At 53.2% G+C, this 24,817-nt stretch overlaps 2 protein-coding genes across 4 annotated transcripts; one reads left to right on the top strand and one right to left on the bottom strand.

Annotated features, from left to right (window-relative positions):
• Positions 1-6,451: 6,451 nt before the first annotated feature.
• On the bottom strand, positions 6,452-11,018 carry COX4I1 (cytochrome c oxidase subunit 4I1). Its single transcript, XM_073659740.1, has 5 exons — positions 10,871-11,018; positions 9,750-9,823; positions 8,485-8,649; positions 7,579-7,710; positions 6,452-6,699 (listed from the first exon to the last, which is right to left on the bottom strand). The coding sequence occupies exons 2-5, from the start codon at positions 9,820-9,822 to the stop codon at positions 6,563-6,565; spliced, it is 507 nt and encodes a 168-aa protein (XP_073515841.1). The 5' UTR covers position 9,823; positions 10,871-11,018; the 3' UTR covers positions 6,452-6,562.
• EMC8 (ER membrane protein complex subunit 8) lies at positions 10,979-24,110 on the top strand. 3 transcript variants are annotated; one of them, XR_012253063.1, is made up of 7 exons: positions 10,982-11,310; positions 14,438-14,652; positions 15,193-15,269; positions 15,740-15,809; positions 16,283-16,377; positions 22,616-23,082; positions 23,159-24,110. XR_012253063.1 is itself a non-coding variant. In XM_073659739.1 (6 exons), exons 2-6 carry the CDS (start codon positions 14,443-14,445, stop codon positions 22,773-22,775), a joined length of 612 nt encoding a protein of 203 aa, XP_073515840.1. In that variant the 5' UTR covers positions 10,982-11,310; positions 14,438-14,442; the 3' UTR covers positions 22,776-24,110. The 3 variants fall into 3 exon arrangements, 1 of the variants encoding a protein (XP_073515840.1); XR_012253064.1 differs by lacking the exons at positions 22,616-23,082; positions 23,159-24,110 and adding an exon at positions 16,490-16,820 and having other exon boundaries at positions 10,979-11,310; positions 16,283-16,448; XM_073659739.1 differs by having other exon boundaries at positions 22,616-24,110.
• Positions 24,111-24,817: the final 707 nt, after the last annotated feature.

Raw genomic sequence — 24,817 nt, 5'->3', positions numbered from 1 at the left:
AGGGCTGGTTGTGCAGCGGTATGGTGGAGCGAGGACCCTGCCCGCGAGGGCTCACAGTCTACAAGGGATGGGTGAGGATACAGTAGGTGAGGGTAGGGCTGGTCAAGCAGCGGTATGGTGGAGCGAGGACCCTGCCCGCGAGAGCTCACAGTCTACAAGGGATGGGTGAGGATACAGTAGGTGAGGGCAGAGCTGGTCGTGCAGCGGTATGGTGGAGCGAGGACCCTGCCCGCGAGGGCTCACAGTCTACAAGGGATGGGTGAGGATACAGTAGGTGAGGGTAGGGCTGGTCATGCAGCGGTATGGTGGAGTGAGGGTTACTGCAGGTTGTAGGCTTGTCGGAAGAGGTGGGTCTTCAGGTTCCTTTTGAAGGTTTCCACGGTAGGCGAGAGTCTGATGTGTTGGGGTAGAGCGTTCCAGAGTAGACGGGAAGCACGGGAGAAATCTTGTATGCGATTGTGGGAGGAGGAGATAAGAGGGGAGTAGAGCAGGAGATCTTGTGAGGATCGGAGGTTGCGTGCAGGTAAGTACCGGGAGACTAGGTCAGAGATATATGGAGGAGACAGGTTGTGAATGGCTTTGTATGTCATGGTTATGGTTTTGAACTGGAGTCTCTGGGCAATGGGGAGCCAGTGAAGGGATTGACAGAGAGGAGAGGCCGGGGAATAGCGGGGGGGATAGGTGGATTAGTCGAGCAGCAGAGTTTAGGATAGATTGGAGGGGTGCGAGAGTGTTAGAGGGTAGGCCACAGAGCAGGAGGTTGCAGTAGTTGAGGCGGGAGATGATGAGGGCGTGCACTAGTGTTTTTGCAGAGTCTTTGCTGAGGAATGCACGGATCCCAGAGTCCAGGGTTACCCCGAGGCAGAGAGCTTGTGGGACTGGGGAGAGTGAACAGCCATTGACGTTGATAGATAGGTCAGATGGGGGATATGAATGAGATGGTGGAAAGATGATGAATTCTGTTTTATCCATGTTAAGTTTTAGAAATCTATCAGAGAAGAAGGATGAGATAGCGGACAGACATTGTGGGATTTTAGTTAGTAAGGAGGTGATATCGGGTCCAGAGAGGAAGATCTGTGTGTCATCAGCATAGAGGGGATAATGAAAGCCGTGAGACTATGAGCTGTCCCAGGCCAAAGGTGTAGATGGAGAAGAGCAGAGGTCCTAGAACTGAACCTTGGGGGACACTGACAGATAGGGGGTGAGATGAGGAGGTGGTGTGTGAGTGAGAGACACTGAATGTCCTGTCTGTTAGATATGAGGAGATCCAGGATAGGGCCAAGTCTGTGATGCTGAGAGATGAGAGAGTCTGTAGTAAGAGGGAATGGTCCACTGTGTCAAAGGCAGATGACAGGTCCAGGAGGAGGTGGACAGGTCCAGGAGGAGGAGGACAGGTCCAGGAGGAGGAGGACAGGTCCAGGAGGAGGAGGACAGGTCCAGGAGGAGGAGGATAGGTCCAGAAGGAGGATGGAGTAGTGTCGCTTGGATTTGGTGGTTAGTAGGTCGTTGGTGATTTTGGTCAGGGCAGTTTCAGTCGAGTGATGCGGTCGGAAACCAGATTGTAGACGGTCGAAGAGGGAGCAGGAGGAGAGGTGGGAGGACAGCTCAGAATGGACGTGTTGTTCCAGTAGTTTTGAGGCAAAGGGGAGAAGTGATATGGGGCTGTAGCTAGTCAGAGAGGATGGGTCAAGGAAGGGCTTTTTGCATCAGTGCAGGGGTGAGCTGTGACATCAGCTATGGATTCCTATGGGAGAGTGTTGTGGGCATGCTCATCAGTGCAGGGGTGAGCTGTGACATCAGTTATGGATTCCTATGGGAGAGTGTTGTGGGCATGCTCATCAGTGCAAGGTTGAGCTGTGACATCAGCTATTCATTCCTATGGGAGAGTGTTGTGGGCATGCTCATCAGTGCAGGGGTGAGCTGTGACATCAGTTATGGATTCCTATGGGAGAGTGTTGTGGGCATGCTCATCAGTGCAGGGGTGAGCTGTGACATCAGCTATGGATTCCTATGGGAGAGTGTTGTGGGCATGCTCATCAGTGTAGGGGTGAGCTGTGACATCAGTTATGGATTCCTATGGGAGAGTGTTGGGGGCATGCTCATCAGTGCAGGGGTGAGCTGTGACATCAGTTATGGATTCCTATGGGAGAGTGTTGTGGGCATGCTCATCAGTGCAGGGGTGAGCTGTGACATGAGCTATTCATTCCTATGGGAGAGTGTTGTGGGCATGCTCATAACTGCAGGGGTGAGCTGTGACATCAGTTATGGATTCCTATGGGAGAGTGTTGTGGGCATGCTCATCAGTGCAGGGGTGAGCTGTGACATCTTATGGATTCCTATGGGATAGTGTTGTGGGCATGCTCATCAGTGCAGAGGTGAGCTGTGACATCAGCTATTAATTCCTATGGGAGAGTGTTGTGGGCATGCTCATCAGTGCAGGGGTGAGCTGCGACATCAGCTATTAATTCCTATGGGAGAGTGTTGTGGGCATGCTCATAAGTGCAGGGGTGAGCTGTGACATCAGTTATGGATTCCTATGGGAGAGTGTTGTGGGCATGCTCATCAGTGCAGGGGTGAGCTGTGACATCAGTTATGGATTCCTATGGGAGAGTGTTGTGGGCATGCTCATCAGTGCAGGGGTGAGCTGTGACATCAGCTATTCATTCCTATGGGAGAGTGTTGTGGGCATGCTCATAAGTGCAGGGGTGAGCTGTGACATCAGTTATGGATTCCTATGGGAGAGTGTTGTGGGCATGCTCATCAGTGCAGGGGTGAGCTGTGACATCAGTTATGGATTCCCCTATGGGAGAGTGTTGTGGGCATGCTCATCAGTGCAGGGGTGAGCTGTGACATCTTATGGATTCCTATGGGATAGTGTTGTGGGCATGCTCATCAGTGCAGAGGTGAGCTGTGACATCAGTTATTAATTCCTATGGGAGAGTGTTGTGGGCATGCTCATAAGTGCAGGGGTGAGCTGTGACATCAGTTATGGATTCCTATGGGAGAGTGTTGTGGGCATGCTCATCAGTGCAGGGGTGAGCTGTGACATCAGCTATGGATTCCTATGGGAGAGTGTTGTGGGCATGCTCATCAGTGCAGGGGTGAGCTGTGACATCAGCTATTAATTCCTATGGGAGAGTGTTGTGGGCATGCTCATCAGTGCAGGGGTGAGCTGTGACATCAGCTATTAATTCCTATGGGAGAGTGTTGTGGGCATGCTCATCGGTGCAGGGGTGAGCTGTGACATCAGCTATTAATTCCTATGGGAGAGTGTTGTGGGCATGCTCATCAGTGCAGAGGTGAACTATGACATCAGTTATGGATTCCTATGGGAGAGTGTTGTGGGCATGCTCATCAGTGCAGGGGTGAGCTGTGACATCAGCTATGGATTCCTATGGGAGAGTGTTGTGGGCATGCTCATCAGTGCAGGGGTGAGCTGTGACATCAGCTATTAATTCCTATGGGAGAGTGTTGTGGGCATGCTCATAAGTGCAGGGGTGAGCTGTGACATCAGTTATGGATTCCTATGGGAGAGTGTTGTGGGCATGCTCATCAGTGCAGGGGTGAGCTGTGACATTAGCTATTAATTCCTATGGGAGAGTGTTGTGGGCATGCTCATCAGTGCAGGGGTGATCTGTGACATTAACTATTAATTCCTATGGGAGAGTGTTGTGGGCATGCTCATCAGTGCAGGGGTGAGCTGTGACATCAGCTATTAATTCCTATGGGAGAGTGTTGTGGGAATGCTCATCAGTGCAGGGGAGCTGTGACATCAGCTATGGATTCCTATGGGAGAGTGTTGTGGGCATGCTCATCAGCGCAGGGGTGAGCTGTGACATCAGCTATGGATTCCAATGGGAGAGTGTTGTGGGCATGCTCATCAGTGCAGGGGTGAGCTGTGACATCAGCTATGGATTCCTATGGGAGAGTGTTGTGGGCATGCTCATCAGTGCAGGGGTGAGCTGTGACATCAGCTATGGATTCCTATGGGAGAGTGTTGTGGGCATGCTCATCAGTGCAGGGGTGAGCTGTGACATCAGCTATGGATTCCTATGGGAGAGTGTTGTGGGCATGCTCATCAGTGCAGGGGTGAGCTGTGACATCAGTTATGGATTCCTATGGGAGAGTGTTGTGGGCATGCTCATCAGTGCAGGGGAGCTGTGACATCAGTTATGGATTCCTATGGGAGAGTGTTGTGGGTATGCTCATCAGCGCAGGGGTGAGCTGTGACATCAGCTATGGATTCCTATGGGAGAGTGTTGTGGGCATGCTCATCAGTGCAGGGGTGAGCTGTGACATCAGCTATTGATTCCTATGGGAGAGTGTTGTGGGCATGCTCATCAGTGCAGGGGTGAGCTGTGACATCAGCAATTAATTCCTATGGGAGAGTGTTGGGGGCATGCTCATCAGGGCAGAGGTGAGCTGTGACATCAGTTATGGATTCCTATAGGAGAGTGTTGTGGGCATGCTCATCAGTGCAGGGGTGAGCTGTGACATCAGCTATGGATTCCTATGGGAGAGTGTTGTGGGCATGCTCACAAGTGTAGGGGTGAGCTGTGACATCAACTATTGATTCCTATGGGAGAGTGTTGTGGGCATGCTCATCAGTGCAGGGGTGAGCTGTGACATCAGCTATGGATTCCTATGGGAGAGTGTTGTGGGCATGCTCATCAGTGCAGGGGTGAGCTGTGACATCAGCTATGGATTCCTATGGGAGAGTGTTGTGGGCATGCTCATCAGTGCAGGGCTGAGCTGTGACATCAGCTATGGATTCCTATGGGAGAGTGTTGTGGGCATGCTCATCAGTGCAGGGGTGAGCTGTGACATCAGCTATGGATTCCTATGGGAGAGTGTTGTGGGCATGCTCATCAGTGCAGGGGTGAGCTGTGACATCAGCTATGGATTCCTATGGGAGAGTGTTGTGGGCATGCTCATCAGTGCAGGGGTGAGCTGTGACATCAGCTATGGATTCCTATGGGAGAGTGTTGTGGGCATGCTCATCAGTGCAGGGGTGAGCTGTGACATCAGCTATGGATTCCTATGGGAGAGTGTTGTGGGCATGCTCATCAGTGCAGGGGTGAGCTGTGACATCAGCTATGGATTCCTATGGGAGAGTGTTGTGGGCATGCTCATCAGTGCAGGGGTGAGCTGTGACATCAGCTATTGATTCCTATGGGAGAGTGTTGTGGGCATGCTCATCAGTGCAGGGGTGAGCTGTGACATCAGTTATGGATTCCTATGGGATAGTGTTGTGGGAATGCTCATCAGTGCAGGGGTGAGCTGTGACATCAGCTATGGATTCCTATGGGAGAGTGTTGTGGGCATGCTCATCAGTGCAGTGGTGAGCTGTGACATCAGCTATGGATTCCTATGGGAGAGTGTTGTGGGCATGCTCAGCAGTGCAGTGGTGAGCTGTGACATCAGCTATTAATTCCTATGGGAGAGTGTTGTGGGCATGCTCATCAGTGCAGGGGTGAGCTGTGACATCAGCTATTAATTCCTATGGGAGAGTGTTGTGGGCATGCTCATCAGTGCAGGGGTGAGCTGTGACATCAGCTATTAATTCCTATGGGAGAGTGTTGTGGGCATGCTCATCAGTGCAGAGGTGAGCTGTGACATCAGTTATGGATTCCTATGGGAGAGTTGTGGGCATGCTCATCAGTGCAGGGGTGAGCTGTGACATCAGCTATGGATTCCTATGGGAGAGTGTTGTGGGCATGCTCATCAGTGCAGGGGTGAGCTGTGACATCAGCTATGGATTCCTAAGGGAGAGTGTTGTGGGCATGCTCATCAGTGCAAGGGTGAGCTGTGACATCAGCTATGGATTCCTATGGGAGAGTGTTGTGGGCATGCTCATCAGTGCAGGGGTGAGCTGTGACATCAGCTATTAATTCCTATGGGAGAGTGTTGTGGGCATGCTCATCAGTGCAGGGGTGAGCTGTGACATCAGTTATGGATTCCTATGGGAGAGTGTTGTGGGCATGCTCATCAGTGCAGGGGTGAGCTGTGACATCAGCTGTCAATTCCTATGAGAGTGTTGTGGGCATGCTGTGTGTCTTGTGCGGAGGTCATTGTCATACAATGCAATTCAGTGTTTCAGGCTCAGTAGCAGGGAGGCGGCACTGCAGGGTAGCGCTGTAGACCTGAGCGAGCTGCACAATCGCTCTGCTATCCTCCTCGGCACATAGTAAATCAGGAGGCACTAAATGGATACTTCACACTGTGGCTCTATAGAGCACGGACCCCCCTGACTCTCGGCTGCTAGTATGTGACGTCACCAGGCGACCACATGGGGGGCTTCTGACCACCATTATAGTCAGATTTACAGATGGTCGCTGTTAAGAGGCGGCTGCTGCATTGTGCAGGGGGTTCAGTCCTCCCTTCACTGGTGTAAGCGTCATTATACACGACACCCATTCATCAGGGTGGAAGAAACGACAGGATGACAGCGTCAAGTAAACCGGCATTTATTAGTAACAGGAACGGTTCCAGTGATTATCGATGAGGTATCGGTGTGAATGGACCACAGCAGAACACGGTCACGAGGGTCCGGACGAACGCCTCATTTCTTCCACTCGTTCTTGTCATAGTCCCATTTGGCGGAGAAGCCTTCTATGGGGTTGATCCTCATGTCCAGCATCCTCTTGGTCTGCATGGAGATCCACTCATCGGAGAGGGTGTGTGGGATCTCCCCGAAGACTAGAACAGACGGGAAGAAGATGCTAAACATTGTATATAGGTCCATATTAGCGATCGGTCCCTTATTAGCTGCTGGGGTTAAGTCGGACACTTATGGCGCAGGTCACTTTATTCTCTGGGCTCCAGAGAACGAGCCGCCGCACAATCTGCACCTACGAGAAGGCGAGACAACCCCCGGTCTGGACCACCATAAGGCGACAGCAGGACGCCAGGTCCAGACAATGCTTTACTGTACTACAATGGGGGACCTGGACCCCCAAAACCCAGCAGCGACAATGGGAAACGATCCGTCATTGTGTAATATTACAGAATGAACCTTGCACCTCGCAGGGGATGACGGAGACCAGATGCCGACACTGTAAACAGCACACAGGACGCCCATTCTCCGTACTTCATCGCCATGTAGGGGCAGGGAGAGGACAGCGAGGCCCCGGATACTGCTAGAAGGAGCGGAAAACCCAGCAACGAGGGAACCGGCTCCCATCAGGGACCAGAATCCTACATGTTTAACCCTTCAGAGGGCGTAGGTGCAAAAGAACTTAGATAATCTACTATCTATGGATCAGGATCATCAGAAATCTGTAGTATGGCGCCCCCTATATCAGCAAATGGGAAGAGCCTCCACATTCTCACCCTCGGCCTGCACAAGACTTGGTCATCTGTGGACACTATCAGAAACCGTGCCCCCCAGGCACCCGGCCCCCAGGGCCCAGCAATATCCAACTAATGCTGCAGGGAATGGTTGTGCTGCAGAAGGTCCCTCCAGTTCACAGATCGCAGATCAGGAGCCACGAAGGAGGGGGGCGACACTGGACGTTACACGGCAGTGACCTGTGCAGCCACATGCACAGACGGGCATCCCCAGCCTGTCTCACTTACCATATTCCCTCTGCCACACGATGATGAGGGCGGTGAGGCCGATGAAGATGAGCGTGCCGCCGAGTGCCGTCTTCCACTCATTTGATTTCTTGTTCATATTAGCGTAAGTCTGGTTGAACTTGATGCGGTACACTGCAAGAAGATATCATAGTAAGCCCCGAAACTGCACGAATACGCGCTCAATGAAGTGACCGACCCCAGATCCGGCCGCCTCCGAGCCAGCCCCCTCCCCACCAGGCTCCGGCCGCCTCCGAGCCAGCCCCCTCCCCACCAGGCTCCGGCCGCCTCCGAGCCAGCCCCCTCCCCACCAGGCTCCGGCCGCCTCCGAGCCAGCCCCCTCCCCACCAGGCTCCGGCCGCCTCCGAGCCAGCCCCCTCCCCACCAGGCTCCGGCCGCCTCCGAGCCAGCCCCCTCCCCACCAGGCTCCGGCCGCCTCCGAGCCAGCCCCCTCCCCACCAGGCTCCGGCCGCCTCCGAGCCAGCCCCCTCCCCACCAGGCTCCGGCCGCCTCCGAGCCAGCCCCCTCCCCACCAGGCTCCGGCCGCCTCCAAAGCACCATTGTCCATCCTCCCAGACTTCGGCCATCCCATCCCCACCAGCTCCAGGTTCCTCCAAGTGACCCAGCTCCGGCTTCCTCCAAGTAACCCCACCAGCTGCAGCCACCTTCGCATGACCCCCCCCAGCCCCAGCTCCAGCAGCCTCCAACCGGCCCTCTACCCGCTCAGGTGTGACAGTAGGCGATGAAAACATGAGTTTACATGAAGTCTCTTCTTCAGCCTTGCCACCTAGAATAAATATGGCTCCTCCAGACTGTGGGGCCCCCAGTATGGCAGCTCTGCACGTCCAGACTTTATTTTCCAGCTAATCAGAAATTCCCCAGACAGACATCATGGCTGCAGATACTCACACTGCACCTTCTCTTGAGCGCTCAGAGACACCCACTCTCCCTTCTCTTTGTCTTTTAGAGCCTTCAGCTCCGGCGTGAGGTTTTCCAGGAAAGCGACTTCAGGCAGAGGAACGCATCGGTGGTCGTGGTATTTGGGGAGAGTGTAAGCAGGGAGAGTAACGCTGGCTGCAGAGACCAGAAACACAGCAACATTAATCCAAGTGCAGAAACAATGCGGCGACTTACCGACCCGAATACCTGCCGCCCTCAGTTTTAACCTATACTGCAGCCAAAGCACCGACAATCACAGCACCGGCTGAGGCTTAATCTCACGCGGGTGTCACAATACAGTTCTGCATTACTGGACGCTGCATTGCTGGATGCTGCATTAAAGCCTCGTCTTTATAAACACTATACTTGGACTAGTTGGGAGCTGCTGCGTTACACCAGGATACTTTCACCATGTTTTTCGCGAAGGACAATCGGGGTCTTTTCTGACCCCTTATTTACATCTATTACAGGTGACACCTTCCATACACAAGTCATTTTCTTTCCTGGTGTAAATGCCCCTGTTCTCCTGAATCTCCCATTGCTTTTCTTTTGTTTCTGCTCCTTTCCACCCATCTTGTTCCTGTATGCAAATCTAGTCTGTTTACCAACTGGGCGTGGTGCTAAAAGACACCTAGAGAAGGGCAGAAGACCACACCCATTAGTCTAAAAATTACTAGTTTTGCATGCAGAGAGGTGAGGTCCACATCACAAGAATGGAGATGAGCATGAAGAGGAAAACAACCTTGGATCCTGGAGAGCAGAGACATTCACTCCAGGTATAGAGATCACACCTTTATGGTGACAGGTGTTACTTAAGGGTCCCTTTTGTCTTGAGATATCGCACAATTACCGACTGACGCTCCCCCACATATGGGGTGATCAGAGTCGATCCACCGACCTTCAGGCACGTCAGCACTACCCATGAAATTATCAGGTGGGCAATGAATAACCCTGGACGGTAAAGCAAAAAACTGACCAGAAATTCTAATGGTGTGAACACATACCTGCTGCAAAAGGGTTACCCATTATACGGAGGTTACCTTGTCATGGTTGATGGGCACACATGAATTGGCCAAATTATGCGCAAAAAAACTTCATTTTGTAAGTATATTTCATTAAGTGACAAATCAGTCTAGATGCAATATTTCCTATGTATTCAGATATTTTGACCTCTAACACAATATATTGCCGCTGCTTTTCCATTATAACCCTGGACGGTGATGGACAGCACGTACCATGACCCTGCAGGCAAGCGGAGGTAGACAGGGCCCTCCTCCCAACCAGGCTGAGCACTCGTGAAGACAGCATTCTGGAGGAGACAGAGATCACCAGTTATTACATGCGCCGGACTGAGACATGATCACACACAGATCTATTACAACTCCCATCATCTGGCTGGATTATCAGATGTGCAGACTGAGGACCATCACGGTCCTCAGTAGCTGCCAAGTGCTGGACCAGCAGGTGAATCAGTGTCCCTCTCCCTCAGGACTATGTCATATTCCAGGACCCCCAACCCTCATGCTCTACAGCCCATACAGGGACCACGCAGAGCGGTGACACGAGCCGGAGCTCCGGGAGCAGGGGCCACATCTCTGCACACAATCCTCCATCATAGAGACGACCTGCAGGAGCGGCCAGCTCCAGACCCCAGGACAGGATACCCCAGGAAGGTCACCTAATCTACAAGGTCGCGGAGCCTTTCACGGGTCAGAACACGGAGCGGGGCCCAGACAGGATCATATGGCCCCAATTATTACATGACCCGCCCCATATACTCAGCGCTATATCAGAGGGGAGCGGTCACTGTCTCTTTAAGGCTCTGCACATTAACGGTTTTATCTTCCTCTGCGGTTTATTACTCAACCAGACGAGATGTAACCAAAGGGCGGAGGAGAGGAGGTGAGCACGCCGGCGACAGCCATCAGCGGGACTTGGGGGGGGGGGGGTGACACCATCAGCGCACGCCCGGGGAGGGGGGAGAGAAGCGCGGGCGACAGCTAGCGGGATGCAGTCAATGGTACTGTGGCATCATTGCGCCTCTACGACCTCCGTGTTGTGCTGCAGCAGCTGCAGGAGGAGTTAACGGAGAACCCTCAGTGAGCTCAGGCTGAATGGCTCCTGAGCTGATTTAGGACCACAAAGTGACATTTCTCATAAACACAAAACATTTTTAGCCACAAATGCAAAAAAATAAAGGACCCCAAAGGAAAACCCTTTTAATTTACCTGGGGCACTACAGCTCCCAGCATGTCCGAGCAGCCGTGTGTGCTGGGAGCTGTAGTTCACCAGACCATCAATAATGAGGGTGTACAAGTAGCTGACAGTATATAGCGGCACATCCGCCCGCACTCACCTCACCGCCGCCGCCTGCCAAGAACAGAGGACACCGGAACAAGCGAGACTGGGAGTCAGGACAGAGAGGAGACACCGCCCACTGCCGCACTGCACGCTGGGACGCCCTGGAGGACTCCACACATAGCCCCGCCCCTCAGTGCCGACACCGCCTGTCTCTGGCCGTCAGCGGGTGACGGGTGAGCGCGGTGTGACCCGAGTGTTAGCGGTGCTGGCCTCGGGAATCACGAGCGTATACACAGCGCTGCCGTCACATCAGAATCATCACCCTGCCCGGAGTAACAATGGCGGCCGCAGACCTGCTCACTACCACGTGATCGGAATCACTTTACGTCAGTGCTGTGTGCGCGACCGCCGGCTTCTCGCTTTGTGGCTGTGTGTAGACTGCTCGCGGTGACTGATAGTACAGACCCGGCGGAAAGCACCGGGAGCCGCCTGGAGGTGAGGAGACACTGCGGGGGCACCGGGGGCGGGAGTACCGCTGCTGCTTGTCAACTCCTATCCGAGTGCGATCCGACCATTCACCAACAAGACGTCCTCCCTGGTGACAGCTGCCGGGGGGCGAAGGGTTAATCCTTAAAGGGATGTGTCACCAGATCCCCTCGGTCACGTACCGGCATCAGTGCTCCAGAGGGTAAAAACCGGGAAAACGTGCAGATAAGAGACCGGCAATGCTGCTGACGCGTCTCCGGTAGATAAACCCGAATCATAACTGAGATCACCCGAAACGCGTCAGCAGCACTGCCGGTTTCTTCTCTGCACATCTGCCGGCTTCTGTCCTCTGATCACCCGTGAGGATACCGGGGCTCTCCCCTTCCGTGCCCATGAATATGGAGGATCCCGGCAGGAGACAACTAGTGATAAACTACAGCCAGCAGCCCAGGAAGGGATGCAGCACTGGAATCAGGGTCTCTGCATGGAAATCATGCTGCTCTCAGATACGGAGCAAAAACCTGGTGACAAATCCTCGTATTGTTAGATATCAGCCCTGACTGCTCATGTCTGTGCGTGCACGCTGGGAGTTGTAGTTCTGCCAAACCTGATATATATCGTCCTATCACAATATAAGAAGGAGTGGATCATTATAGTTGGGGAAACTCCATCATCTGTCCTCTGCCTCCGTCCTCTGCCTCCGTCCTCTGCCTCCGTCAGCTCGCCTCCGTCAGCTCGCCTCCGTCAGCTCGCCTCCGTCAGCTCGCCTCCGTCCTCTGCCTCCGTCAGCTCGCCTCCGTCCTCTGCCTCCGTCAGCTCGCCTCCGTCCTCTGCCTCCGTCAGCTCGCCTCCGTCCTCTGCCTCCGTCAGCTCGCCTCCGTCCTCTGCCTCCGTCAGCTCGCCTCCGTCCTCTGCCTCCGTCAGCTCGCCTCCGTCCTCTGCCTCCGTCAGCTCGCCTCCGTCCTCTGCCTCCGTCAGCTCGCCTCCGTCCTCTGCCTCCGTCAGCTCGCCTCCGTCCTCTGCCTCCGTCAGCTCGCCTCCGTCCTCTGCCTCCGTCAGCTCGCCTCCGTCCTCTGCCTCCGTCAGCTCGCCTCCGTCCTCTGCCTCCGTCAGCTCGCCTCCGTCCTCTGCCTCCGTCAGCTCGCCTCCGTCCTCTGCCTCCGTCAGCTCGCCTCCGTCCTCTGCCTCCGTCAGCTCGCCTCCGTCCTCTGCCTCCGTCAGCTCGCCTCCGTCCTCTGCCTCCGTCAGCTCGCCTCCGTCCTCTGCCTCCGTCAGCTCGCCTCCGTCCTCTGCCTCCGTCAGCTCGCCTCCGTCCTCTGCCTCCGTCAGCTCGCCTCCGTCCTCTGCCTCCGTCAGCTCGCCTCCGTCCTCTGCCTCCGTCAGCTCGCCTCCGTCCTCTGCCTCCGTCAGCTCGCCTCCGTCCTCTGCCTCCGTCAGCTCGCCTCCGTCCTCTGCCTCCGTCAGCTCGCCTCCGTCCTCTGCCTCCGTCAGCTCGCCTCCGTCCTCTGCCTCCGTCAGCTCGCCTCCGTCCTCTGCCTCCGTCAGCTCGCCTCCGTCCTCTGCCTCCGTCAGCTCGCCTCCGTCCTCTGCCTCCGTCAGCTCGCCTCCGTCCTCTGCCTCCGTCAGCTCGCCTCCGTCCTCTGCCTCCGTCAGCTCGCCTCCGTCCTCTGCCTCCGTCAGCTCGCCTCCGTCCTCTGCCTCCGTCAGCTCGCCTCCGTCCTCTGCCTCCGTCAGCTCGCCTCCGTCCTCTGCCTCCGTCAGCTCGCCTCCGTCCTCTGCCTCCGTCAGCTCGCCTCCGTCCTCTGCCTCCGTCAGCTCGCCTCCGTCCTCTGCCTCCGTCAGCTCGCCTCCGTCCTCTGCCTCCGTCAGCTCGCCTCCGTCCTCTGCCTCCGTCAGCTCGCCTCCGTCCTCTGCCTCCGTCAGCTCGCCTCCGTCCTCTGCCTCCGTCAGCTCGCCTCCGTCCTCTGCCTCCGTCAGCTCGCCTCCGTCAGCTCGCCTCCGTCAGCTCGCCTCCGTCCTCTGCCTCCGTCCTCTGCCTCCGTCAGCTCGCCTCCGTCCTCTGCCTCCGTCAGCTCGCCTCCGTCCTCTGCCTCCGTCAGCTCGCCTCCGTCCTCTGCCTCCGTCAGCTCGCCTCCGTCAGCTCGCCTCCGTCCTCTGCCTCCGTCAGCTCGCCTCCGTCCTCTGCCTCCGTCAGCTCGCCTCCGTCCTCTGCCTCCGTCAGCTCGCCTCCGTCCTCTGCCTCCGTCAGCTCGCCTCCGTCCTCTGCCTCCGTCAGCTCGCCTCCGTCCTCTGCCTCCGTCAGCTCGCCTCCGTCCTCTGCCTCCGTCAGCTCGCCTCCGTCCTCTGCCTCCGTCAGCTCGCCTCCGTCCTCTGCCTCCGTCAGCTCGCCTCCGTCCTCTGCCTCCGTCAGCTCGCCTCCGTCCTCTGCCTCCGTCAGCTCGCCTCCGTCCTCTGCCTCCGTCAGCTCGCCTCCGTCCTCTGCCTCCGTCAGCTCGCCTCCGTCCTCTGCCTCCGTCAGCTCGCCTCCGTCCTCTGCCTCCGTCCTCTGCCTCCGTCAGCTCGCCTCCGTCCTCTGCCTCCGTCAGCTCGCCTCCGTCCTCTGCCTCCGTCAGCTCGCCTCCGTCCTCTGCCTCCGTCAGCTCGCCTCCGTCCTCTGCCTCCGTCAGCTCGCCTCCGTCCTCTGCCTCCGTCAGCTCGCCTCCGTCCTCTGCCTCCGTCAGCTCGCCTCCGTCCTCTGCCTCCGTCAGCTCGCCTCCGTCCTCTGCCTCCGTCAGCTCGCCTCCGTCCTCTGCCTCCGTCAGCTCGCCTCCGTCCTCTGCCTCCGTCAGCTCGCCTCCGTCCTCTGCCTCCGTCAGCTCGCCTCCGTCCTCTGCCTCCGTCAGCTCGCCTCCGTCAGCTCTGCCTCCGTCAGCTCTGCCTCCGTCAGCTCTGCCTCCGTCAGCTCTGCCTCCGTCAGCTCGCCTCCGTCCTCTGCCTCCGTCAGCTCGCCTCCGTCCTCTGCCTCCGTCAGCTCGCCTCCGTCCTCTGCCTCCGTCAGCTCGCCTCCGTCCTCTGCCTCCGTCAGCTCGCCTCCGTCCCCCTGCCTCCGTCCCTCTGCCTCCGTCTCTCCCATTATCTCGTCCTTCCTCTCCCACAGAGACGATGCCGGTCTTCAAGCTGACGACACAAGCGTACTGCAAGATGATGCTGCACGGGGCCAAGCACCCGGCTTGCTCTGTGAATGGGGTGTTGGTTGCTGAGAAGCAGAAGCGTAAAGAGGCTCCGCAGCAGCAGGTCCTGTTCGTGGACTGCATCCCGCTCTTCCATGGTACCATCGCGCTGTCCCCGGTGCTGGAGGTGGCGCTGACACTGGTAAGAAGCAAACCTCCGAGCCGCACGTCGCTCATCTCTGCGGTACAGTGTGTCAGCGGAGTAGAGACGTGTCATGGTACTGTCTCCGCTGACACATTGTAACAACCCTCCGCCCTCCTAAGTGAGGAGTGTTTTTTTATTCCTAGATATAAACAATAAATGTTCTCATTCATTGACAGCAATCAGAGGTCGTGGGGATAAATCCAGAGCGCTGTTGATGCCGTTTTTAGGGCACAAAGTTTTTGTATTATTTTACTTTTGGCCCAGGTTTTCTTCATTTCCTTCTGCACAAGATGTTACTGTATGTGGAGATCTCCCCCGGATTTGTAATAGTTTGGTTTATCCCAAGAAAGCTAAACAACAAAAACCTATTACACTTCACTGGGAGAAACCATCAGATCAGATCAGGGGGGTTCATTAGGTGCGGTACACTGTAAATATTTTTTTTTTTTCTGGGGTGACATTAGGAGGTTTTGTGGGGGGTTGTAGTATCGGAGCTCGCACAGTCCCGTTTCGCTGACTTTCTCTGTCCCTTCACAGATCGACACCTGGTGTAAAGAGAACAGTTACGTCATCGCCGGCTACTACCAAGGGAATGAGCGGCTGAAAGACAACAGGTCAGTGCTGCGCCGGATCCGTCACCTGCTGAGCCGCTGTATGCGGACACAGGTCCCCGCGGCTGGCCTGGGTCGGCGGCCGGTCCCCGCGGCTGGCCTGGGTCGGCGGCCGGTCCCCGCGGCTGGCCTGGGTCGGCGGCCGGTCCCCGCGGCTGGCCTGGGTCGGCGGCCGGTCCCCGCAGCTGGCCTGGGTCGGCGGCCGGTCCCCCCGTGATGTCCTGTTTATACTGCAGACTACAATGGAACCTCCATTCTTTACACTGCAGGCTGCATCCAAGATCTGCAAAGTAAAGCAAATAGCAAAACCGTTCTTGTTACACAGCGATGCCTCTGATTGTATACACTGGAGGGTTGGAGCCCCCTGTGACTCGCGCCCATCACCCCGCCTCCCCCGTCACAGCGTCACGAGGCGCCGCTTGTCTCCTGGTCTTCTCCTTCCTGTGGGTGATACGATTATTTCTGTATTTCAGTCTTAACCTGATCGCTGAGAGAATCGCCTCCCGGATCGCAGAGGGGTGCAGCGACGCCGCGCTGATAATGGTACGGAAATCTGCGTTACATGCAGTACTGGGGGGCGTCTTATGGGGGGGGCTCATCTGGTCTGTACTGGGGGGCAGGGGGCTATGGAGTATAGTATGGAGGTGGGGAGCAGAGGGCCATAATATGGGGCGGAAGCAGCCGGCAGTGAGATCCTACATGGAGGGGGAGAGCCACTGTTACATAGGAGGGGGGGGGTCCTGTCTGTGTGTGTGTGTGGGGGGGGCTTGTTGGTGTGGAGGTGGGGCCTATTATGTAAAGGAGGGGCGGCCTGTGGATTCCTTGGCGGTGGGCTGGGTTATTAGTTATTACATGGAGCGATGGGCTGCAGATCACTGTCTGACGCTCAGTCTCTACAGGCAGGAGGTCGGTGATATCATATGCCGTCAGGTTCTCTTTGTTTGTGGAGCGGCGCCCCCCAGTGGCTGCAGGTATCCTCTGCAGTAACGCTGCATCTTCTGTTGTGTGTCCTGCAGGTGGACAACGCCAAATTCTCTGTGGATTGTATCCTCCCTTCCATCCACGTGTACGAGACCCACGACAGCAGGTGGAAAGCGAGAGACCCGCACGAGTGAGTATCCACAGGAGGTACAAGGAGGAGGCGGCCCCCCGCCGAGCCTGCTGCTCGGCAGCGCAGAGGAGGCGGCCCCCCGCCGAGCCTGCTGCTCGGCAGCGCAGAGGAGTCGCCCCCCGAGCCTGCTGCTCGGCCATCAGTGATCGTAGTATCGTTTATTGATCATTTATTGAAGATAATCTGGAACAGCTAAAACCCATAAAAATACTGCAAAACTGCTGACACCCAATAATGTGGGCCAAGAGACAACGATCGGGGCCGGTGCAAGGAGGAAAAGTCGGGTAATACAACCCCTGGCAAAAATTATGGAATCACCGGGCTCGGAGGATGTTCATTCAGTTGTTTAATGTTGTTTAAAAAAAGCAGATGACAGACATGGCACAAAACTAACGTCATTTCAAATGGCAACTTTATGGCTTTAAGAAACAGTAAAAGAAATCAAGATTAAAAATGTGGTACTCAGTAAGGGTAATTTTTTTCAGACCAAGCAGTGGGAAAAAATTATGGAATCACTCAATTCTGAGGAAAAAATGATGGAATCATGAAAAACAAACACACAAAAGAAGACTCCGATACATCACTAGTATTTTGTTGCACCACCTCTGGCTTTAATAACAGCATGGACTTAATGAGTGACAAACAGCACTCTTCATCAATCTGGCTCCAACTTTCTCTGATTGCTGTTGCCAGATCAGCTTTGCAGGTTGGAGCCTGGTCATGGACCATTTTCTTCAACTTCCACCAAAGATTTTCAATTGGATTGATATCCGGACTATTTGCAGGTCATGACATTGACCTTATGTGTCTTCTTTCAAGGAATGTTTTCACAGTGTTTGCTCTATGGCAGGATGCATTATCATCTTGAAAAATGATGTCATCATCCCCAAACATCCTTTCAATTGATGGAATAAGAAAACTGTCCAAAATATCAATGTAAACTTGGGCATTTATTGAAGATGTAATGGCAGCCATCTCCCCAGTGCCTTTACCTGACATGCAGCCCCATATCATCAATGACTGTGGAGATTTGCATGTTCTCTTCATGCAGTCATCTTTATAAATCTCATTGGAACGGCACCAAACAAAAGTTCCCGCATCATCACCTTGCCCAATGCAGATTCGCGATTCATCACTGAATATGACTTTCATCCAGTCATCCACAGTCCACGATTGCTTTTCCTTAGCCCATTGTAACCTTGTTTTTTTCTGTTTAGGTGTTAATGATGGCTTATGTTTAGCTTTTCTGTATGTAAATCCCATTTCCTTTAGGCGGTTTCTTACAGTTCGGTCACAGACACTGACTCCAGTTTCCTCCCATTCGTTCCTCATTTGTTTTGTTGTGCATTTCCTGTTTTGGAGACATATTGCTTTAAGTTTCCGATCTTGACGCTTTGAGGTCTTCCTTGGTCTACCAGTATGTTTGCCTTTAACAACCTTCCCATGTTGTTTGTATTTGATCCAGATTTTAGACACAGCTGACTGTGAACAACCAACATCTTTTGCAACATTGTGTGATGATTTACCTTCTTTTAAGAGTTTGATAATCCTCTCCTTTGTTTCCATTGACATCTCTCGTGTTGGAGCCATGATTCATGTCAGTCCACAGCTCTCCAAGGTGTGATCACTCCTTTTTAGATGCAGACTAACGAGCAGATCTAATTTGATGCAGGTGTTAGTTTTGGAAATGAAAATGTACAGAGTGATTCCATAATTTTTTCCTCAGAATTGAGTGATTCCATAATTTTTTCCCTCTGCTTGGTCTGAAAAAAATTACCCTTACTGAGTACCACATTTTTTATCTTGATTTCTTTTAGTGTTTCTTAAAGCCATAAAGTTGCCATTTGAAATGACTTTAGTTTTGTGCCATGTCTGTGATCTGCTTTTTTTTCAACAACATTAAACAACTGAATGAACATCCTCCGAGCCCGGTGATTCCATAATTTTTGCCATGGGTTGTAGAAGCCGGGTGCGAGACCTGTAAATATCAGTGCAATAAAGTGTATGGAGCATAATGTAGTGAAGTAAGAAGTATAACTGTCCTGTCCATAATAACCAGGACAGAGAATCACAGGACGTGTGACTGATACCGGGGGAGAGCAGTGCCGCACGCCGGTCTGCTGTCGGATCCACTGCCGATTTTGCAGGTTTTCCCACCTACAGAGAATGGAGAGATCTGTAATTTCTATCGTAGGTCACTTCACCTGTGAGACCGAGTCTAAAAAAATCCAGAAAATCAGATTGATGTTTACATAATTTTCATTTTATTGCAGGAACAATAGAATATATTGATACAATAGAGAAACAGAACTTAATATTTGGTGCAGAAACCTTTGTTACAATTACAGAGGTCAGACGTTTCCTGTAGATCTTGACCCGGTTTGCACACACTGCAGCAGGGATATTGGCCCCCTCCTCCATACAGATCTTCTCCAGATCTTTCAGGTTTCGGGGCCGTCGCTGGGCAACATTGAGTTTCAGCTCCCTCCAAAGATTTTCTATTGGGTCCAGGTCTGGAGACTGGCTAGGCCACTCCAGGACCTTGAGATGCTTCTTACGGAGCCGCTCCTTAGTTGTCCTGGCTGTGTGTTTCAGGTCATTGTCATGCTGGAAGACCCAGCCACGACCCATCTTCAATGCTCTTACTGAGGGAAGGAGGTTGTTGGCCAAAATCTCACGATACATGGACCCCATTTATCATCCCTTCAATATGGTGCAGTCATCCTGTCCTCTTTCCAGAAAAGCACCCCCAAAGTATGATGTTTCCCCCACCATCCTTCACGGTTGGGATGGTGTTCATGGGTTTGTACTCATTCTTCTTCTTCCTCCAAACACGGTGAGTGGAGTTCATACCAAAAAGTTCTGTTTTGGTCTCATCTGACCACACGACCTTCTCCCATGCCTCCTCTGGATCATCCAGATGGTCATTAGTGAACTTAAAACGGGCCTGGACATGTGCTGGCGAGAGCAGGGGGACCTTGCGTGCCTTCAGGATTGTAATCCATGACGGCGTAGTGTGTTACTAACGGTAATGTGTGAGACTGTGGTCCCAGCTCTCTTCTGGTCATTGACCAGGTCCTCCCCTGTAGTTCTGGGCTGATTCCTGACCTTTCTCAGAATCATCCTTACCCCACGAGGTGAGATCCTGCATGGAGCCCCAGACCGAGGAAGATTGACGTCATCTTGTGTTTCTTCCATTTTGTAATAATTGCGCCAACAGTTGTTGCTTTCTCACCAATCTGCTGCCTATTGTCCTGTAGTCCACCCCATCCTTGTTCAGGTCTACAATTTTGTCCCTGGTGTCCTTAGACAGCTCTTTCGTCTTGACCATGGTGGAGAGGTTGGAGTGTGATTGAGTGTGTGGACAGGTGTCTTTTATACAGGTAACGAGTTCAAACAGGTGCAATTAATACAGGTAATGAGTGCAGAGTAGGAGGCTTCTTACAGAAAAACTATCAGGTCTGTGAGAGGCAGAATTGTCGCTGGTTGGTCGGTGATCAAATACTTATTTCATGCAATAAAATGCAAATTAATTCTGTAACAATCATACAATGTGATTCTCTGGATTATATTGTTAGATTCTGTCTCTCACAGGTGAAGTGACCTACGATAAAGATTACAGATCTCTCCATTCTGTGTAGGAGGGAAAACTTGCAAAATCGGCAGTGGATCAAATACTTATTCTCCCCACTGTAGATGGAGAGATGCAATAGACCCAAGATTAAAACAAAAGCGTGACAAAGAAAATATATATACTGTATATCACATACACAAAACCTGAAGGCCGACTGCTCCGCCCGCGTCCTCCATGCAATCCCACAAAGTCCGCAAATATATGGGAGTGAGATGTGGGCGCCAGGGCAGGTGCTGCAGCAATCGTGTCTCACAGTTTGCTGCCACCCAAAGCAGAGCAAGCAGATAATGGATGCCACCACCGAACAGGAGCGGATGACGGAGCAATGCCAATAGCTGCCACATGACAAACATGGAGGAAAGCGATCAGCGCCGGGGCACAAAGCAGCTGAAACCATAGTGCTGATCAAAGTGATACCAGCACATGCGCAGAGATGATAGATAACGTACCCGCGCATGTTCAGAGAGGATAGATAACATACCAGCGCATGCGCAGAGAGGATAGATAACGTACCAGCGCATGCGCAGAGATGATGGATAACGTACCAGCGCATGCGCAGAGATGATGGATAACGTACCAGCGCATGCGCAGAGATGATAACGTACCAGCGCATGCGCAGAGAGGATAGATAACGTACCAGCGCATGCGCAGAGATGATGGATAACGTACCAGCGCATGCGCAGAGATGATAGATAACGTACCAGCGCATGCGCAGAGATGATAACGTACCAGCGCATGCGCAGAGAGAATAGATAACGTACCAGCACATGCGCAGAGAGGATAGATAACGTACCAGCGCATGCGCAGAGATGATGGATAACGTACCTGCGCATGCGCAGAGATGATAGATAACGTACCTGCGCATGCGCAGAGAGAATAGATAACGTACCAGCGCATGCGCAGAGAGAATAGATAACGTACCAACGCATGTGCAGAGATGATAGATAACGTACCAGCGCATGCGCAGGGATGATAACATACCAGCGCATGCGCAGAGATAATAGATAACGTACCCGCGCATGCGCAGAGAGAATAGATAACGTGCATGCGCAGAGATGATAGATAACGTACCAACGCATGCGCGGAGATGATAGATAACGTACCAACGCATGCGCAGAGATGATAGATAACGTACCAGCGCATGCGCAGAGATGATAGATAATGTACCAGCGCATGCGCAGAGATAACGTACCCGCGCATGCGAAGAGGTGATAGATAACGTACCAGCGCATGCGCAGAGATGATGGATAACGTACCAGCGCATGCGCAGAGATGATGGATAACGTACCAGCGCATGCGCAGAGAGGATAGATAACGTACCAGCGCATGCGCAGAGATGATAACGTACCAGCGCATGCGCAGAGAGAATAGATAACGTACCAGCACATGCGCAGAGAGGATAGATAACGTACCAGCGCATGCGCAGAGATGATAACGTACCAGCACATGCGCAGAGAGGATAGATAACGTACCAGCGCATGCGCAGAGAGAATAGATAACGTACCAACGCATGTGCAGAGATGATAGATAACGTACCAGCGCATGCACAGAGATAATAGATAACGTACCCGCGCATGCGCAGAGATGATAGATAACGTACCTGCGCATGCGCAGAGATGATAGATAACGTACCAACGCATGCGCAGAGATGATAGATAACGTACCAACGCATGCGCAGAGATGATAGATAACGTACCAACGCATGCGCAGAGATGATAGATAACGTACCAGCGCATGCGCAGAGATGATAGATAATGTACCAGCGCATGCGCAGAGATAACGTACCCGCGCATGCGCAGAGGTGATAGATAACGTACCAGCGCATGCGCAGAGATGATGGATAACGTACCAGCGCATGCGCAGAGATGATGGATAACGTACCAGCGCATGCGCAGAGATGATGGATAACGTACCAGCGCATGCGCAGAGATGATGGATAACGTACCAGCGCATGCGCAGAGAGGATAGATAACGTACCAGCGCATGCGCAGAGATGATAACGTACCAGCGCATGCGCAGAGAGAATAGATAACGTACCAGCGCATGCGCAGAGAGGATAGATAACATACCCGCGCATGCGCAGAGAGGACAGATAACGTACCAGCGCATGCGCAGAGATGACAGATAACGTACCAGCGCATGCGCAGAGAGGACAGATAATATAGATGCACGCGTATAAAGATGAATTGATATATCAGAGTGGTGACCAGACGGTCGCACATGTGCCATAATGATGGGATTTATTCTTATGTAACTAGAGCTGAATAGAACATCCTGATAACGGTGGAGCTGACACTTAATCCGCGTATAATAATAATGGATATCAGTCACATGGAAAGGTCCGAGTATAAGGTGCGAGGGTTCCCCCCGCCCGGCCATATCTGCACCCTGGAGAGCTGGGTGATAGCCCACAGCCTGCAGCGATGGTGGGGGTGTATCACTGTGCAGCCGTCACGTCTGGGACCCCCGGATGCCCCCCCCCCCCCCCCCGGTGGCGGCCATCTTGCTTGTCACTATTAGCTATGGACATGTGATGGGGTGTGATGGGGTGTGATGGTGTCTGCGCCGCCTTGTGCACTGAGGCTTATTCTCATGTCTCCGCAGAGACGTCTTTGAAGACTGGCCGGAAGCTCAGCGGATCACGGCTTCTCTCATGGACAGCCGCTCTTATGAAGCCCTGGTGGATTTTGACAGCCACTTAGACGACTTACGTAACGACTGGGCCAACCCCGAAATCAACAAGTCCATCATCCATCTATGCTAAGGTCCGAGGAGCCGCCGCCGGCCCACGCTATGCAAGATGACCGCCGAATGTAGAGAGTGTGGTGACCACCATTCCTGCTGCCGGCGGGATCCTACCTGTGAACAGACACATTAACGGTTCCAAGGGACGTGACCCCCAAGCGGTGGCGGGTGCCGTCCATCCACCACCCTGAGGCTGGCGCTGATCCGCCCGGTACTGCGGCCCCTGCTGCCTTTCTATATTGTTGTTTTTGTTTTTATTAACAGAGAATTAATTCTATTAAATCTGCAGAAAATAATTGATGTGAAGAAATTCGGCATCACAGGAGGCGTCTATGGCCGTGCGCTTCTTGTATCATCACAGGAGGCGTCTATGGCCGTGCGCTTCTTGTATCATCACAGGAGGCGTCCATGGCCGTGCGCTTCTTGTATCATTGCAGGAGGCGTCTATGGCCGTGCGCTTCTTGTATCATCGCAGGAGGCGTCTATGGCCGTGTTCCTCTTGTATCATCACAGGAGGCGTCTATGGCCGTGCGCTTCTTGTATCATCACAGGAGGCGTCCATGGCCGTGCGCTTCTTGTATCATTACAGGAGGCGTCTATGGCCGTGCGCTTCTTGTATCATCACAGGAGGCGTCCATGGCCGTGCGCTTCTTGTATCCTCACAGGAGGCGTCTATGGCCGTGCGCTTCTTGTATCCTCACAGGAGGCGTCTATGGCCGTGCGCTTCTTGTATCCTCACAGGAGGCGTCTATGGCCGTGTGCTTCTTGTAACCTCACAGGAGGCATCTATGGCCGTGTGCTTCTTGTATCCTCACAGGAGGCGTCTATGGCCGTGTGCTTCTTGTAACCTCACAGGAGGCATCTATGGCCGTGCGCTTCTTGTATCCTCACAGGAGGCGTCTATGGCCGTTCGCTTCTTGTATCCTCACAGGAGGCGTCTATGGCCGTGTGCTTCTTGTATCCTCACAGGAGGCGTCTATGGCCGTGTGCTTCTTGTATCCTCACAGGAGGCGTCTATGGCCGTGCGCTTCTTGTATCCTCACAGCAGGCGTCTATGAATGACTGCTGTTTCTATAAACCTTCCGTACACGTGCGGGGCATAATGTGACACTGTACCATCCCTGCTGCCTGTCAGTGAATAGTCGCTCTTCTTACCTCTGCTCCGGAGCGCCGCTGTCTGTCCCCTTGTCTCCTGTCGCTCCACAGCGCCCCCTGCGTCCTCGTCTTACACTGAAGCTCTGATTTCTTCTGTCGGACTTTGCACGTTAATTTGGAGATTTTATATTTTCATGTTCTCTTTTTCTTGTCGAGTGTTTGTTTGAATAAATAAATAAAAAATTATAAAATTCTGGAATTTCTGCACTTCTGTATCAGATCGTGAACTGGGGCCATCTCTCTTTACAGCTTGCTGCAAAGAATCTGATCCCTTTAAAGGGAAACTCCGCTTTAAATTTTTGACATTCAGCGTGGTACTAACGGAATAATTGAAAAACTTTCTGTTGATATGTTGTGGCCACATCCCCGTCTGGGTCGTGGAGCCTGGAAAAAGAGAGCAATGCATCATGGGAGTTCAGCTGTTCGATCACATGACTGATAGGAGGGCGGAGCTTAACCCCAGTAGTGCAGGTGTCACCCCTGACGTAACTGCCCCTTCTGCACCACAGGAGTAAAATACGAGGGGGATGTCGGTTCACAGCCATGCTGACTGTTTCCAGTAATGACCAGCCGAAATGTGGCCACAGCTCCGTGTATAATGCCGCCTGTAAGTGTCAGAATTGTGAATGCAGCTCTGGAGGTGACTGGAACTTAATATTCAAAGAGAGAAAGCTGCAAAATAAAAGGATCCAGAGCCGTCCATAGTCACATCAGGCAGGTGCATGTCCTCTATTGCTTTCTGTTATCAGCCAATCCAGGCTGCAGAGAGGCCGTTATAATCTCCAGACTGGACCTGAATGAAAGCCACCATGCTTTACACTGCATGCTGTATGTAGAGGACTGGAAAACCCATTAATTAGAGTTCTATTGCTGCAAGTTGTGATGCTGAAGGAGTCGTCTGTCCAG

This window comes from Phyllobates terribilis, unplaced genomic scaffold, assembly GCF_046119375.1.
Source record: "Phyllobates terribilis strain yellow unplaced genomic scaffold, ASM4611937v1 Scaffold_14__1_contigs__length_39327217, whole genome shotgun sequence".
NCBI classification, from domain to species: Eukaryota; Metazoa; Chordata; class Amphibia; order Anura; family Dendrobatidae; genus Phyllobates; species Phyllobates terribilis.
Note: the sequence above shows the minus strand (reverse complement) of the source record. Positions and strands in the feature narration are given on the sequence as shown.